The 14,654-nt window shown below is 34.0% G+C and overlaps 2 protein-coding genes across 2 annotated transcripts; both read left to right on the top strand.

Annotated features, from left to right (window-relative positions):
• On the top strand, nucleotides 685–5,978 carry LOC18792456 (probable sodium/metabolite cotransporter BASS2, chloroplastic). Its single transcript, XM_020559463.1, has 7 exons — nucleotides 685–1,678; nucleotides 2,123–2,263; nucleotides 3,993–4,148; nucleotides 4,230–4,351; nucleotides 4,476–4,637; nucleotides 5,183–5,243; nucleotides 5,488–5,978. Exons 1-7 carry the CDS (start codon nucleotides 1,286–1,288, stop codon nucleotides 5,671–5,673), a joined length of 1,221 nt encoding a protein of 406 aa, XP_020415052.1. The 5' UTR covers nucleotides 685–1,285; the 3' UTR covers nucleotides 5,674–5,978.
• On the top strand, nucleotides 8,667–11,972 carry LOC109950039 (protein TIFY 4B-like). The gene is made up of 6 exons (XM_020567546.1): nucleotides 8,667–8,743; nucleotides 8,960–9,392; nucleotides 9,630–9,720; nucleotides 9,953–10,082; nucleotides 11,176–11,233; nucleotides 11,618–11,972. The coding sequence occupies exons 2-6, from the start codon at nucleotides 9,016–9,018 to the stop codon at nucleotides 11,781–11,783; spliced, it is 822 nt and encodes a 273-aa protein (XP_020423135.1). The 5' UTR covers nucleotides 8,667–8,743; nucleotides 8,960–9,015; the 3' UTR covers nucleotides 11,784–11,972.

The following is a 14,654-nucleotide window of genomic DNA, read 5'->3' as shown; positions in this document are numbered from 1 at the left end:
TTAAACCGTAGTTTTGAATATTGCAAACCATATACCGAACCATATATTTCGATTTGATTTGAGTTCAAACCAATAATAAAAAAAAAATTGAAAAAAAACCAACCCAACCCAACCCATTAATTTAGTTTGGGCAGTTTGGCCGGGTTTCGTGTCCAAATGCCCAGCCCTACTTTTAAGCCTTAATGGCACACAATGTAATTAATTAGAGATGAAAAGACATATACCAAAGTAAAAGAATGACCTATATACTTGGTAAAAATGGCTTATACTTCAACCCTCAAGGGCACAAAATTTAATTAATTGTAGGAAAAGACGGACCTTTACGAAAGGAAAAAAGAAAAAAAAGATCTCTAGTTCTTCTCCATGGTAAATAATAATAATAAATAGAAGAAAATTTTGAGAAAGAAAAATAAAGAACGAATGACACACGTGTGACTTTCAAAAAATTATAGGGTCCGTTTGATTATCATTTCAATTTTATTTTTTAGTTAAAATTTTTTTTTAAAATGAAAAAGAGGAAGAAAAATGAGAGTGGAGATGAGATTGAGAGAGAAGATGAGAGGAAATGATGGAGTAAGTAGTAACCAAAGTGAAAACCAAAATTAAAAACTGAAATCTATTTGAAATCATTTTCATTTTTGTTCCTCCCATCCTCCCCTCTCATCGTCACTCCAATTTTCACTTTCATTTTTCTCTATACTCTAGTAAAAAAGAAAAAAAGAAGAAAAAAGAGTAATGCAACTCTTATTATATTTGTATACTACATTTTCATACAACCTTATGTGGCAGATAAAGTGGACAACCACATTAATTAAAAAGTATCAATAAAAATAAATCATAAAAGAAAAGAAAATGTTAAATTAATTTAATTGATATGGTTATCCACCTCATCTGCCATAAATGGTATGAAAATATAGTATATAAATATGATAAGAATATCATTATTTAAATAAAATAAAAAAACTTAAAAATTAAAATTGAAGTAATTATCGGACGAGCCGAAATTAATGTACAAAGCCCAAATGAACCCAAATCACACGCATAAGAAACAGAGGAGAGCCCACAAAGCCACTAACGGCCATAACCAGGAAGACAGAAGCAGGAAGCAGCCTTTTTGCGTGTCCCGCTGACTCTGTGAGTGCCACAAATCATTACTCTGAAGAACTACAACCAAAAATCACCGAATGCAAAATCTAGAAGAAGACTAGAACCGCATTGTTCTTTCTTTTCTTCCAAAATTAGTCTATAGACTGAGTGATAGATAAACCATAACCTTAAGTTAACCATGTCCCTCGCTTTCAGACTCAGTTGCTTCACTTCACCTCCAAACTTAACCCACCAAAGAATCTCTGTTAGACCCAAAACGCCTTCACATTTTCCACCACCAAAGCTCACAACTTTACCAACAATCAGAGCTGTTCAAGAAAATTCTGAACACTTTGCTGTGTCTCCAGGTAAACCCAGACGGGAAAACATACTGTCCACTGCAGCAAGCTTGTACCCTTTCTATGTGACTGCTGGGGGTGTTGTTGCTTGCCTCAAACCCTCTGCTTTTTCATGGTTTGTTGAGAGAAGCCCAGCTTCATATACCTTGTCTCTTGGGTTGATAATGTTGTCAATGGGTCTCACTTTGGAGTATAAGGACTTGCTTGGCTTGTTCCGCCAAAGGCCCCTTTCAGTAAGTCTTGTCTTGAACAGAACTGCATTTTAATTTGGGGTTTCTTGGTAGATTGATTTGATAATGGGAATGCTTTACCTGGGGAAGTTACACGTGTTTGTGGCAAGATCTATTAGAGTTTGTTTGCATTTCATTTACCTTTTGGCATTTTATGTGTACCTTGTTTTCTCTTTTTAATCAGATACAGTTCAATTTTATGTTTAGAAACTTTGTTAACAAATTGACTTTTCCCAGTTTGCAATTGATGCTTTAACATATTTATTGTGAGTTATGTATTCAAGTGACTAATTACTTTTTAGTTAAGATGGGTCTGCCAATATTGGTTTTTGTCAAATAAATAGTGTTGCCCATGAAGAAAGTGTAACTCTATCTTTGCTCCACAAAGAGCTGCTAATATAAATGTGTACTCCTGTTAATAATTTCTTATCTGTCACTTTTGTTCAGATATTGTTTGGATGTGTTGCTCAGTACACTATTATGCCCGTGTTTGCAACACTTGTTGCTAAAATATTTGGGCTTCCACCGTCTCTTTCAGTTGGTTTAATATTGCTTGGCTGCTGCCCTGGAGGTACTGCCTCCAATGTGGTAAGTTTTGTTTAGTTTTGTTTCTTCTTCAGCTTACATCCATTCCTAACTCATATAAAGCACATTTTCCAGAGTTCTTGATGTTCTGATTGACAATTATATAGCTCTATTAGTAATTTTCTAATTTGATGTAGTTAGTGACGATGCCACTTATTTTTGTGCAGAATGTAAAAGTATTTGGTTGCATTTAATAGATTTATTTTCATTATGATTTTCTGTCTTTAAGGAGCATATCCAGCAGGATAAACTTTTCTAGCATTTTCACTTCTCTTTTTAGAGGGCAATGAACCTGTTTATTTTCCTCTTAATTTGTTCCTGAACTTGAATGCTTACAATTTACTGAAGCAAGGTTAAGGATTCTTAAAGCCAAAAGAATGATCAGTTGGTTGGTAACATTTAGAGATAGTTGCTACCGCTTATACCAACGTAGGCTTAATTATTTGAATCTGTCAAATGATATGAGTACGTATGCTATAATTATTAGACGTACATGACATTTTCTGGATATAATGAATGAATTCTTACCCCAAATGGTGTAGAGGGACCCAAAAAAGAAGAAGAAGCATTTTCAATGACACAGAAATCTGTACAATTCAATTCTTAATTCCTGTTTCCTGTTTTGCTCTACCTTGGGCATGCTTTAATGCTTAAGGTACCATCTTTTTGCTCACAATGGATGATGGTCTTTATTCTCACCATTTTTGCTAATGATGACAAACTGGTGACATCATTTTTTTCTGATGTACTCCTAGAAGTACCATTTTGTATAGTCAAATTATCAGGCTGACCGTTTTCGATTTTGCCATCTCTTCCTCCACTCTTTCTGTTTCTAACTTATTAACTTCCGTTCTAATTCACCATTACCGACCAATTGTCACAAATCATAGTCTCGGCTGTGCTTGGTTTATGCAAAAAAAAATTTATTACCTAAAATCATGTGTTTGGTGGTATGACAGACTGCATGCCAGGTGGCCAATTAGGTTAGGTTTTTATGTTTTCCCAAATTCTTTCCTAATTTAGGTAATGTAGAACATCTAGGATAAGGGAGATCGAGGAGAAGAATCAGAGATCGGAGGGACGAAGGGAAAGGGAAGGAATCAGTGAGTTTAAAGTAAGGAAATTTATCATTAATCAAGTCTGCCTTAAAAGATTACAAACTGCTCTATTTAGAGAGGCACAACCCTTTGTACTCTAGGAAAAGGAAAAGTAAACTTTAAGAAATAGGAAAGCAAATTAACTAATAGGAGATCCTTCAACAACAAGGAATCCTTAACTGAAGTAATAACTAATCTGAATGGAATAAAGAAAGCTAATAATAATTCATCCAAATAGATTTAGGAAAACTAATCATATGCATTCTGCATCATTAGGGTTTTCATATTTATTATATTTTTCAGTCCTTGCTTTCCCCCTTCCTGTTTTGCTGAATGAAAACTTTTCAAAGTTCTGTGCTTCTTTGTGGTCGCTCCCTTACTGGTTAATGACCATTAGTAGAAAAAGACATTAATCTTTGAACAATACCTTTATGTTCTGAACAAACTTCTCTAGTTATTATTTTTAATACAAAAGTGATTCTAACTGGAAATGCAATCTTACTAAAAGAAACTTTGTATTTCCTTTTAATATAGACTTGAAATTAGTTATGGATCTCGTGTTGTTTGAATGCAATGCCTTAATATTTTCAAATTGTGAGATACTCCATTCAATGCTTTTTATGATAGCTTTTCAGGTGACCTTAATTGCTCAAGGGGATGTTCCTCTCTCTATTGTAATGACGGTATGCACAACTCTTGGGGCAGTAGCCCTGACTCCTCTACTAACAAAGATATTGGCAGGGACTTACGTCCCTGTGGATGCTGCCAAACTGTCAATCAGCACCATGCAGGTTAAGTTAAATATAATAAACTTCAGTAATATTATATTATCCATCAGCTGGGGCTTATGGTCTCTATTCTGTCATCTGTAGGTCGTTGTTGCTCCAATTTTGTTAGGTTCTTATATGCAGAGTGCATTTCCTGCAGTGGTTAAAATTGTGATACCTTTTGCACCACTTTTTGCTGTTCTAGCTGCATCACTGCTTGCATGCAGGTACATTTGTTATGCATATAAATATCTTTTTAATTACTTATATGTAAAATATGATTGTCTTGCCTGTGGGTTCTTCCAAATATGCTCTCTTTCTCACACTACTAGATTTTATTTTGTGGGCCAGTGTATTCTCTGAGAATGTTGTCCGTCTCAAAGCTTCAATGGTTGCTGTAACATTGCCGGCTGATCTGTCTCTAATTGCTCGTGCTCAGACAATGTTATCTGGAGAAGTTGGTGTGGTTATTCTTTCTGTGCTGTTAGTACATATTGCTGGTTTCTTTGTGGGGTAAGTTGCCTTTAACTGTTGGTGACTTTAATTGTTAAGTGTGTTGTGGAAAAAGCTCAAGGTAATGTATACATTTTTTCAGTATGTATATGTAAAGATTCACTCTAATTTTAGCTCAAAAATTCTAAAAAAATTACGTTGTAGCCTTGTATTAATGTATTATTGCTGTTTGATTTAGCTTCTGTCAAGTTTGATATATAAATTATAGAGTGAAGTTAACTATACTTTGAAAAAACAAAGTACTCATAATTTGTAAGCAACAGTTGTGAAACTATAGTTTGCTGTCATTATGACTTCATAGCCATAAAAGCTATTGCAGTAAGAAAGTATATATTCAATCTTCTTTGTCTATGTGGATTTTAATTTGACATATGAAGATAGAATCTAGTTTTGTATACAAGCATTGTTGGCAGAGTTTGCACTCATACAAATATTCTTTGAGGTTGTGGTGCTGGGCCTGTTTGTTTAGTTTGTTTTGGAGTTTTTGCGGTGCAAATGTGCAACTTGAGGAGTCTTTTTTGATCAAGGAGAGTCTTAATTTGCAGGTATATATCAGCAGCTGTTTGCGGGTTTAGAGAAGCACAAAGACGAGCAATATCAATTGAGGTATTAATCAAATAGAATGTAAACCTTAAGACATGATCTGGCTTTCTGTGAATCCTTGTGTTCCAGTTTTGTTTCGGCTTTGGTCAAATTGGTAATGAAGATATAAAAATTCTCTTCTTAAACTTTATTGTAAGTCCATAGAAGATCTTCATTGTTTTATACTCAGACTGAAAATGTCGAAACTTTCATAAATTTTGGTGGGCATGCAATACTAATCCTTCATTTACATGTTTGACATTCGCAGGTTGGTATGCAAAATTCTTCTTTGGGTGTGGTTTTGGCCACTTCTCATTTCACCTCGCCAATGGTTGCATTACCCGCCGCATTGTCTGCTGTGATTATGAATATAATGGGAAGCAGTCTGGCATTCTTTTGGAGATATGTAGATCCTTCTGACTCCAAGGAGACTCCTACAGTTAAGGTTAAGTGACAACTATAGCACCCTTTCGAAGTTTTCCCTAACCCGGCAATATCTGCTGTGAGTATGAATACAATGGGCAGCAGCAGCCTGGGTGTCCTTGGAGAAATGTATCCTTTTGGCTCCATTAAGTCTCCAACAGTTGATGTTAGGTGACAGTAAAAGCCTTTTCTAAGTTTCCTGGCACACTTATGGAGTTCAGATTCTTTGTTTTATTTTTTATATGAAGATATTGTTAACTAATAGTCTAAAACAATGTCGTTTTAGGTCACACTGATATTTCAAATATAAATAAGCATCCTATTTTATCATTAATATGTTATGTACCTCCAGAATCTCATGGTCTTTTCTTCTAGCATCTTGTGGTGCTTAGTTTTGAGCGAGATTTGAACTTTTCTACTGAAAACAGTATAGCCGCGCGGCTATACCCGGGATTTTTTAAGAGCGGCTATTCTGGGCCTTTTTTTAAATTTTTTTTTATAAATCGTATAGCCGTGCGGCTATACGCTTTTTAAATATAACATACTCAAACAGTATAGCCGACCGGCTGTACAAAAAACCGTAGTATAGCCTTGACACGTGGCATTGAATCGCTATTTGAGCGCTAGGAGCTACGCGAGTCCTTTTTGTATTTAAACGAATAGTACAGCCGTGCGGCTATACTATGGATTTTTTTTCCCCCCAAAAAAGAGTAGACTCGCGGCTTTACTGGAATCCTTTTTATATTTTTATAAAGAGTATAGCCGTGCGGCTATACGCTTTATATAGATTATGTTATCTTTTTTTTAAAATTGTTTTTCCCCGATTTTCGTTTATCGATAGTTTAGAGTATTATCCATTATTATTAGGCTATTACCCGAGTCTTTATTGTCCTGTTTTTAGTTTTCCAGAGTTATTACACGTATAAAGAATTTAGCACTTTCACCTTTAATACTCATGTTGGACATGTACATACATATTTTTCACGTTTAATACACTTAAATTAATATCTATAAAGTATAAACTAATGCAATTAGATATTAATTTAATAATAGTTTTTTAGTATCACTAGAGAGAACGAGGTAGACCAAAGGTAAACATTCTCCAAAAAAAAAAGATGATGAAAAAATTGAACTCTCAAATTGATTTACTATGAAATGTTTCTCTCTTCAATATCTTCTTTGGAGATGTCGAAACTAGCAAATTAATAACTATAAAGTAAAACAATGTCGTTTGATGTCACACTGATGCTTCAAATATAACTAAGCATCCTATTTTATCATTAACATGTTATGTACCTCTAGAATCTCATGGTCTTTCCTCTAGCATCTTGTGGTGCTTAGTTTTGAGCCATATTTGAACTTTCTACTGAAAATAGTGTGAAACCAGGGCTCTTGAACCCTTTTAGGAACTCAATCTTATCAATATAGCCAGGCTATGGCTTTTGCCGACATTCAACCACCATTTGGATTTCCATTCTTGTCGTTTTGGTTGTTTCTCTCCAGTGGCCAGGCAAAAGCATATTTCTCTTTTTATGCCTTGTGATAAGAACTTGAGACTTTGCCAGTGGGGTCTTAGCTCAATGGTAGAGATGTTGGCATGCAGGCTAGCGATATGCGGTTCGATATACCCCTCTTCCTTCCTAACTGTGGCAAAAAGAAAAAAAGATAATAACTTGAGACTTCAGTGATTAAACTTAATAAACTAAGTACTTTAAACCTAAACACGACTAAAATAAAGCAATGCCAGTCTTAAAATACAATCTTCTGGGATATTTATGATATGCTAAACTAGACTGATTTGCGGTAAAGATTAATGTAAAATTTCGGAAAAAAAAAGAAAGTAAGACCACTTCAATAAAAAGACAAGATATAGAAATTGCAGTTGCAGAAGAGCATGCATGCCGAGTTTTTCTTAGAGTGTGAATAACAGTCGTCAAAAAAATTGGTATAAAATTAATGACATGCCTTGCAATGCCCGGCATTATTTTCTTGTGCTTTTATCTTGGTCATAGAGAGAGATTTTGTTGTTTCCTTTTTAACTGATATTTTATAACTATATAATATTAATACTTGTAATTGTCTATTGGTCTATTTCAAGGTGTCTTTCTCGTTGGTCTATTTTTTTATGGGCCATGAAAAGCACATGAGTATACATCACAATACACGTGCGTGTATGCTTTATAAAAAAATTGCTAGAATGTTTGTTTTTATCTTTTTTATTTTTTATGGATGGTGACAATTGACAAGAAATTCCAACCTCATTTGATTCCATTTGCAAGGGTTGTAGCCCAAATGACAAGAACATTGCTACAATGACCAGCAAATGCATGAAGGTTGTGTCTTTTGGAGCAAAACGTTAAGATAAGATGAATTTATGTAATTTGAAAATGTATTTTCTCACTGTTTTCATAAAATAGAGCTATATTAGTATCATGTATTTTCCTTGATAAAAACACTATTACAGGAAATAGAATCAAACACGATATGGAGCAAATGAGAGAATCAAACACAAGATATCAAGCGAATGGAAGAATCGAACACAAGACATATCAAGCGAACAAGAGAGTAAATGCTTTTTATAACTTTAGTTACAATCCACTTTTTATATGTTTTGGGTGAAGCTAATTCCGTTGCATATTGGCATCATTAGATATAGGAAAATTTCAGTAAATTTTCTTGGAGAGAAGAAGCATATAGGTAAATATAGATAAATATGTAAGAACATGAAATAGGTAACTTTTGTGTCGGCAGCAGCTTTCTGAGTTGCATGGAAAAAGCATGCACTCATTTTTGCCAGCAACTTCAAATTTTGGATATCCAGTACTTGTGTCCAAACGTGTGGGGGTTAAATTTGATTTCGTGTACATCGAAAGCCTAGCCTGCTTGATTTGTAAATTACTAACAAAGTCTACCAAGGCGTTATTCACAATCAACCCCCAATTGTTAGACGCCTCTCTCTCTCTCTCTCTCTCTCTCTCTCTCTCTCTCTCTCTCTCTCTCTCTCTCTCTCTCTCTGTATACATACATATATATATATATATCTCCATCAACTGAGCTTGCTTTATATGCACATACTCATAAACCAGCCCTAACCACTTCAGGTACACATCTGCTCTCTTTTAACATATATGCATGTTCTTGGTATGCATTTTTGAACTGTTTTCTTCATATCTTAGGGCCGTTTGATATACCATTTCAGTTTTGTGTTAGTCATGAGATGACGGGAATTTGGCTATATATATAAAATTTTCATTTCCTTTATATGGGCTTGATGTTCAGCAATTTTGTTTTTCTTTCTCATGTGTGTATATACATAGGTTTGAAGACTTCTCTTCACTTCTTGGGAATAAGTTGGGAGAGAGCAACATATATCATGGCTTGTAGCACTCCAATTATAATAAAGGACTTCTTCATGAAAACAGACCAAGAACTGTATGGAGAAGATAAAAACAAAAGTAGTTCTGGTTTTGAAAAAGTCGCAAGAACCCCAGATGACCAGCAAAGAGACATCAGCTTAAGATCAATGGATGAAGAGAATCATATGTCTCAAAGTGTTTGGTTCTTCAGAAAGTATCTTCTTACAAGAAGTCAAAATAACGTGGCTAAAACCAGCATGGAAGCTGAATTTGAATCAGAAATTATCAAGGGGCATTCATCACCTCGCCCCTTACCACCTAAATTTCTTGGTAGTAATAATTTTCCAGGACACCGGCTATCTTTGCTAGAGCAACAGTTGCTTCCTGGATTGCGGTATGTTTTCCTTATTTTCGTCGTTATATATGCTTATTATGTTCAGGTAGCGATGTTGGCACTCTCTATTTAAGCTTCTGGAACATCCACTGAGAGTATTTAAAAGGAATTAAATTGAATTTCTATAAGCTAAACTAGGAGTGCCAAAATCATTACCCTAATTATTTCTTGTGTTATAACATTAGTTTTCCCTTTTGAAATAGTCCTCTTCAATTTTTATTGTGTGTACATACACAGATGTGATGATCAATCCAACAGGACTTCAGAACAGCTTACAATATTTTATGATGGGATTATCAATGTCTATGACAATATTCCTGCTGATAAGGTGAATAGTTTAAAGACATGCACACAAATTTTTAATTTTCAGCAAATAATAATGTGCCCAAAGCTTGAAATCCATGAAGTCTATGTTGTGAATGCCATATTTGACTGTTCAACTTCTTTTTCCTGAAAATAATTTTCTCAAACAATTTATTATAATGTTATATCTTACCAAATTGTGAATAATTATATAAAATTATCTGCTATATTGATTCCCATAGATATTGTCATTGTAGGCTCAAGCGATTATGCGTCTTGCCAGTGAAAACTCATCGGTCAAACCTCTTGTTGCAGAAAGTTTTAAAACAGACAGGCAAAAACCCCCTCTCAAACCCAAATCACTATCAGTTTCCAAAATAAGAGCAGGTATGAGTAGTTCATTTCGACATGTAACTCAATTATTTAAGAGCATTCACCATATACCCGAAATTTTGTGTATTGAATACTCAGCATTGCTCATATATCAGGTGATTTTTGGTTTGCCATAAAAAAAAGGTTAAAAGAGAACAATTTACAATGAATAGCCCAGTTTCCTAACTTTACCCGCCCCTGCAAAATCATCCTTGTCCTTAAGGGTTATAATTTGGAAACCAATAAGATATTCAAGTTAGGTTAAAACTATGATACGTATTCTCTTTCTTGTAGAGGCAAATATATAGGATTGCATTGGCGGCCCTAACAAAAGCTACTTAAAACCTAATTACACTAAAATATAGGTCAATTATACAAAAAAGTAACAAATCCCTTAATCACATACCAACACTCCTCCTCAAGTTGGTGTGTAAATATCTCCAATGCCCAACGTGAAGAGTGAGTTGTAAAACACCCTACACTGCTTTATTTAGAATATCTACCAGTTGTAAGGGCTTTGTAACTCAAGTTGTTAAGAGCATTTACCCCTGCATCCATCGTCCTAACTTCGATTCCCAACTCTCTCAATATGTTTTGTATAAATAAAAAAATGAGATATTTAGTGATATACCCATTTCTAGCACTAATATTATAAATAAACCCTACACAATTGAATTCCTATAAACAAACCCAAAAAAAACCCAAAAAATGATAGCTGGCCTTATTGAATTTAATATTGATTATTAAATTACTTTGATGCCCTATTGAGTGTTTTGGGTATTTTTATGAGATTTTGGGGTTGGGCTTGTTTTAAGAAATTGATGGCAGTTTTGTAATTTATAAGAAGTTAAAAGCTTTTTTGTTATGTTGTAAATGGGCTTTGGGTGTGTTTCTAAAGTCCATTTTATATAGGATATTTTTATAATTTGGGCCCCCATATTGGGTATAATAGTGAATCTCCCTAAAAAAATCTACTAGTTGATTTTTTTGTTTTTTCGAAACGACTACTAGTTGATCTTTAGTATTCACAAAAGGAATGTTAATCACATTTGCTCTAGTTTTTCTTTAACAGATCTTCCCTAACTAATTTTTTCTTTACCTATTTCAGGACTTCCAATGGCAAGAAGATATTCCTTGCAGTGTTTTCTTGAAAAACGCCGTGACAGGTAAAGACGTCTATGTTTGTACGTAGACTGTCATAAACTACAGTGTTATATCGCGAGAACAGAAACCTTTACCAAATTGGAACTTCATCCAAACTACAGTGCCAAAATCATACTTTATAAACAAAATCCATACATGCCAAGAAGATCATATCTATTTTCATAGAGAAAACGATGTTGGTACCCATAAATTTGCTCACTATACCTGCACAAATAATTGATGGTCAACAAATTGTAGCCCTAAAAAAAAATTAAGATTAACATGGTTTCTATTTCTTTATTCTTAAGGCACAAAATATTTGATTTTTTTTTTTCAAAACACATCAGATATTTAATTATAATTGATCAATTTACATAGCGCTTTACACCTGACTTATGTTTTTGCAGGAACATCAACAATTCTCCTTATGCCCTTCATTCTAAAAAACAGGAAGACAATTATGAGGCAACTGTAAACAACGAGTCGAATGAAAGCGATAAACTTTCACTTTTACCATTCCCTTCACGTTTAGGATACTTTTATCCTAGGTTAGTTAATCAAGGCTCTTGTTGAGGGGATATTAGGGTTTATATACCTTAGGTTCTTGCCTACGCAATTACCAATTCATTGACTGGCTATATACACAGTCAGATGTAGTTTATGTTTTTTTAATAAAAGAAAAAATTATATGTTTTATGATAGATTATATTTTTATTTGAGGAGGAATATGAATCATATTATAAATGGTGTGGTTTGAAATTTTCTCCAATTCTCCATATTGCCTCGACATGTTGTTCTATTAATACTTTAAACCTAAACACAAACTGAAATTTATATAATCTCCTGGCCTGCTAGACTCATTGTGATAAATATTTCTCTGAAATTTTTTATTAAAAAAAATGTGTGAACAATTGGAACTCTAAAAAAGTTATCATGCACTCATACTCTGGAGACATCCTGCCCAAGGCTCAAGCCTAGCTTGTCCATTGATATCGAGCTAAACCCAACCACCTGGACCCGAGCTCAGCTCGGTCATTTGTAGCCCGGCTTAACCAAGAGGTATTTTATTACCTCACAAATAGAAATCCCCCAAATCCCCAGATGAGAGTTTTGTGTGGGGAGTTACATCTTTTGGACAACTCCTTTTTGGGACCTTGGTTCCCTTTATCCCCACTTACGTTTTGTGAATTTGGTATGCTAGCTGCATGCCAAAACTCGTATACGTTGCTTGTGTTTGTTATACCAAATACCAATTGGATCATGTTTGTGAAAAAAATGGGCACATCAATGTGCACCTAAACTGAGGCAAAATACAGTATAATTGTATGCAATTCCATGTGCTTGCCAATCTGAAACTTGACCCATGCATATACAATGCCTTTGGGTTTCAAAAATAGAAATCCATTAGATTCTTAAGGTGAATATGAATCTGCCAATACTTCATCAACCAACTCCAAACCCCTGCCTTCATTCCATGTGAGTGCCATGCCTGACAAAATTTCATGTATGTTGGCCAGAATTGTTAAACTCTGCTGCATTTAGCTTCATATAGGTTGCTTAAGTTGTATGAAAATACAATTTTGCATTAAGATTTAGAGTGTGAGCTTACATAAGCTAGGAAGCCTATATGTTGGTCACTGCAATAGAAGCTGGTATTCTTTTTGGCACTAATAATCTCCAATTGCAAGACCTTGAAGTTGTAGCCATCAAATTTTTCAGAAAACATCCCACCCATGGCATACTCCAAAGACATATAGCCACTGCACAATCAATTGAGAACTGACAAAATTGCTTCTTTGTTTATAGTCTTGAGAAAAATTATACCAGAAAAGGTAAATCTAAACGCCATGCAATGCAACTAATTTTTAGTTAATTATCAACACAAACATAAGGGGATTGGAGTTAGTTAACATTGTAGGGTTGTAAATTGAAGTGCTGGTACACCTCAAATTATCAACATGTTAATCCCAATGTTCAAAAAATCACTATATATGTAGTAAGGGTGTGGCACGCAAGGGCCTAGCGCCTAGAGGAGTAATCAGGGCCTATGCGAGTGCCTATGCTTTTTTTAATATAAATGATAAATTTACCAAAATCATGAAGAATACAAGGATATAAATTATATACTAGCCTCTCTGCATGCGCTTTCGCACTTGCGAGAGGTTTTTTTAAAAAAATAAGTAAATTTATTTTAGAATTAAAAAAGATAATGGGTAGTTGTGTTCCATAAAAATAGGATCCATTATCTGCTTTGTCTTTTTCTTTTAATTTTTTTAAATATGAAAAAGTGTGAATTTACCATATTATCCTCATTTAATTAATAATTTGAATTCTTAATATTTGCATTAACCAAGGGCATTTTCTGGTATTTTGAATGTTTCACCATTCTCTGCCTTTTGCTTTATATAAACTAGCCTTTCTGCACGCGCTTCTGCGCATGCGAGAGGTTTTTTTTAAAAAAAATTTAAATTTATTTTAGAATTAAAAAAGATAATGGATATTTGTATTCCATAAAAATAGGACCCATTATCTGAATTTTCTTTTAATATTAATTTTTTTAATACGAAAAATTGTGAATTTACCATATTATCCTCATTTAATTAATAATTTCAATTCTTAATGTTTGCATTAACCAAGGGCATTTTCTGGTATTTTGAATGTTTCACCATTCTCTGCCTTTTGCTTTATATATACTAGCCTCTCTGCACGCGCTTCTGTGCCTGCGAGAGGTTTTTTTTAAAAAAATTTAAATTTATTTTAGAATTAAAAAAGATAATGGATAGTTGTGTTCCATAAAAATAGGATCCATTATCTGAATTTTCTTTTAGTTTTAATTTTTTTAATATGAAAAATTATGAATTTACCATATTATCCTTATTTAATTAATAATTTTAATTCTTAATGTTTGCATTAACCAAGGGCATTTTCTGGTATTTTGAATGTTTCACCATTCTCTGCCTTTTGCTTTATATATATAGATATATATATAGATTATATATTAAACAAATAGTATAATATATTTTTGATTTAAAATATTAAAATATTTATTTGTTATTTGTTACTTATTAGTGGTTACTTTAGTAATTTCATAATGCAAAATTCATTTAATGTTGTATTTTCTGAAGCCCAGGCCCTTCTCTTTCACCCATGCCCTTTTCTAAACCCTAAACATAACTCGCAATATCTCTTCCTCTTCAATCCTCCTCTCTCTCTCTCTCTCTCTCTCTCTCTCTCTCTGGCCTCATAGCACCATCCTCATCTCGTCCCAGTCCTTGGAGTTCCAAAATGGCCCTTTTTTTCTTCTAGGCGCCAGTGCCCGCCTAGACCGCCTAGACCCGCCTGGCGCCCGCCTAGGCCATTTATTCAGTAATATTAACAATATGAGTGACAGTGTGTTCAAAGATTTAACGTTTAAAGAAGATTTCCTAGAATTGGGGTTTTCTG

The sequence above is a fragment of the Prunus persica genome, chromosome G1 (assembly GCF_000346465.2).
Source record: "Prunus persica cultivar Lovell chromosome G1, Prunus_persica_NCBIv2, whole genome shotgun sequence".
NCBI classification, from domain to species: Eukaryota; Viridiplantae; Streptophyta; class Magnoliopsida; order Rosales; family Rosaceae; genus Prunus; species Prunus persica.
This window is presented reverse-complemented; position numbering and strand designations above follow the sequence as displayed.

Excerpts from the sequence above, each read along its gene's own strand:
- LOC18792456 (XM_020559463.1), top strand. The coding sequence starts at position 1,286 with ATGTCCCTCGCTTTCAGACTCAGTTGCTTCACTTCACCTCCAAACTTA. Across the intron at positions 1,679-2,122 it reads TCCGCCAAAGGCCCCTTTCA|ATATTGTTTGGATGTGTTGC; the intron begins GTAAGTCTTGTC and ends ACTTTTGTTCAG. Across the intron at positions 4,638-5,182 it reads ATTGCTGGTTTCTTTGTGGG|GTATATATCAGCAGCTGTTT; the intron begins GTAAGTTGCCTT and ends CTTAATTTGCAG.
- LOC109950039 (XM_020567546.1), top strand. The coding sequence starts at position 9,016 with ATGGCTTGTAGCACTCCAATTATAATAAAGGACTTCTTCATGAAAACA. Across the intron at positions 9,393-9,629 it reads CAGTTGCTTCCTGGATTGCG|ATGTGATGATCAATCCAACA; the intron begins GTATGTTTTCCT and ends GTACATACACAG. Across the intron at positions 10,083-11,175 it reads AGTTTCCAAAATAAGAGCAG|GACTTCCAATGGCAAGAAGA; the intron begins GTATGAGTAGTT and ends TACCTATTTCAG.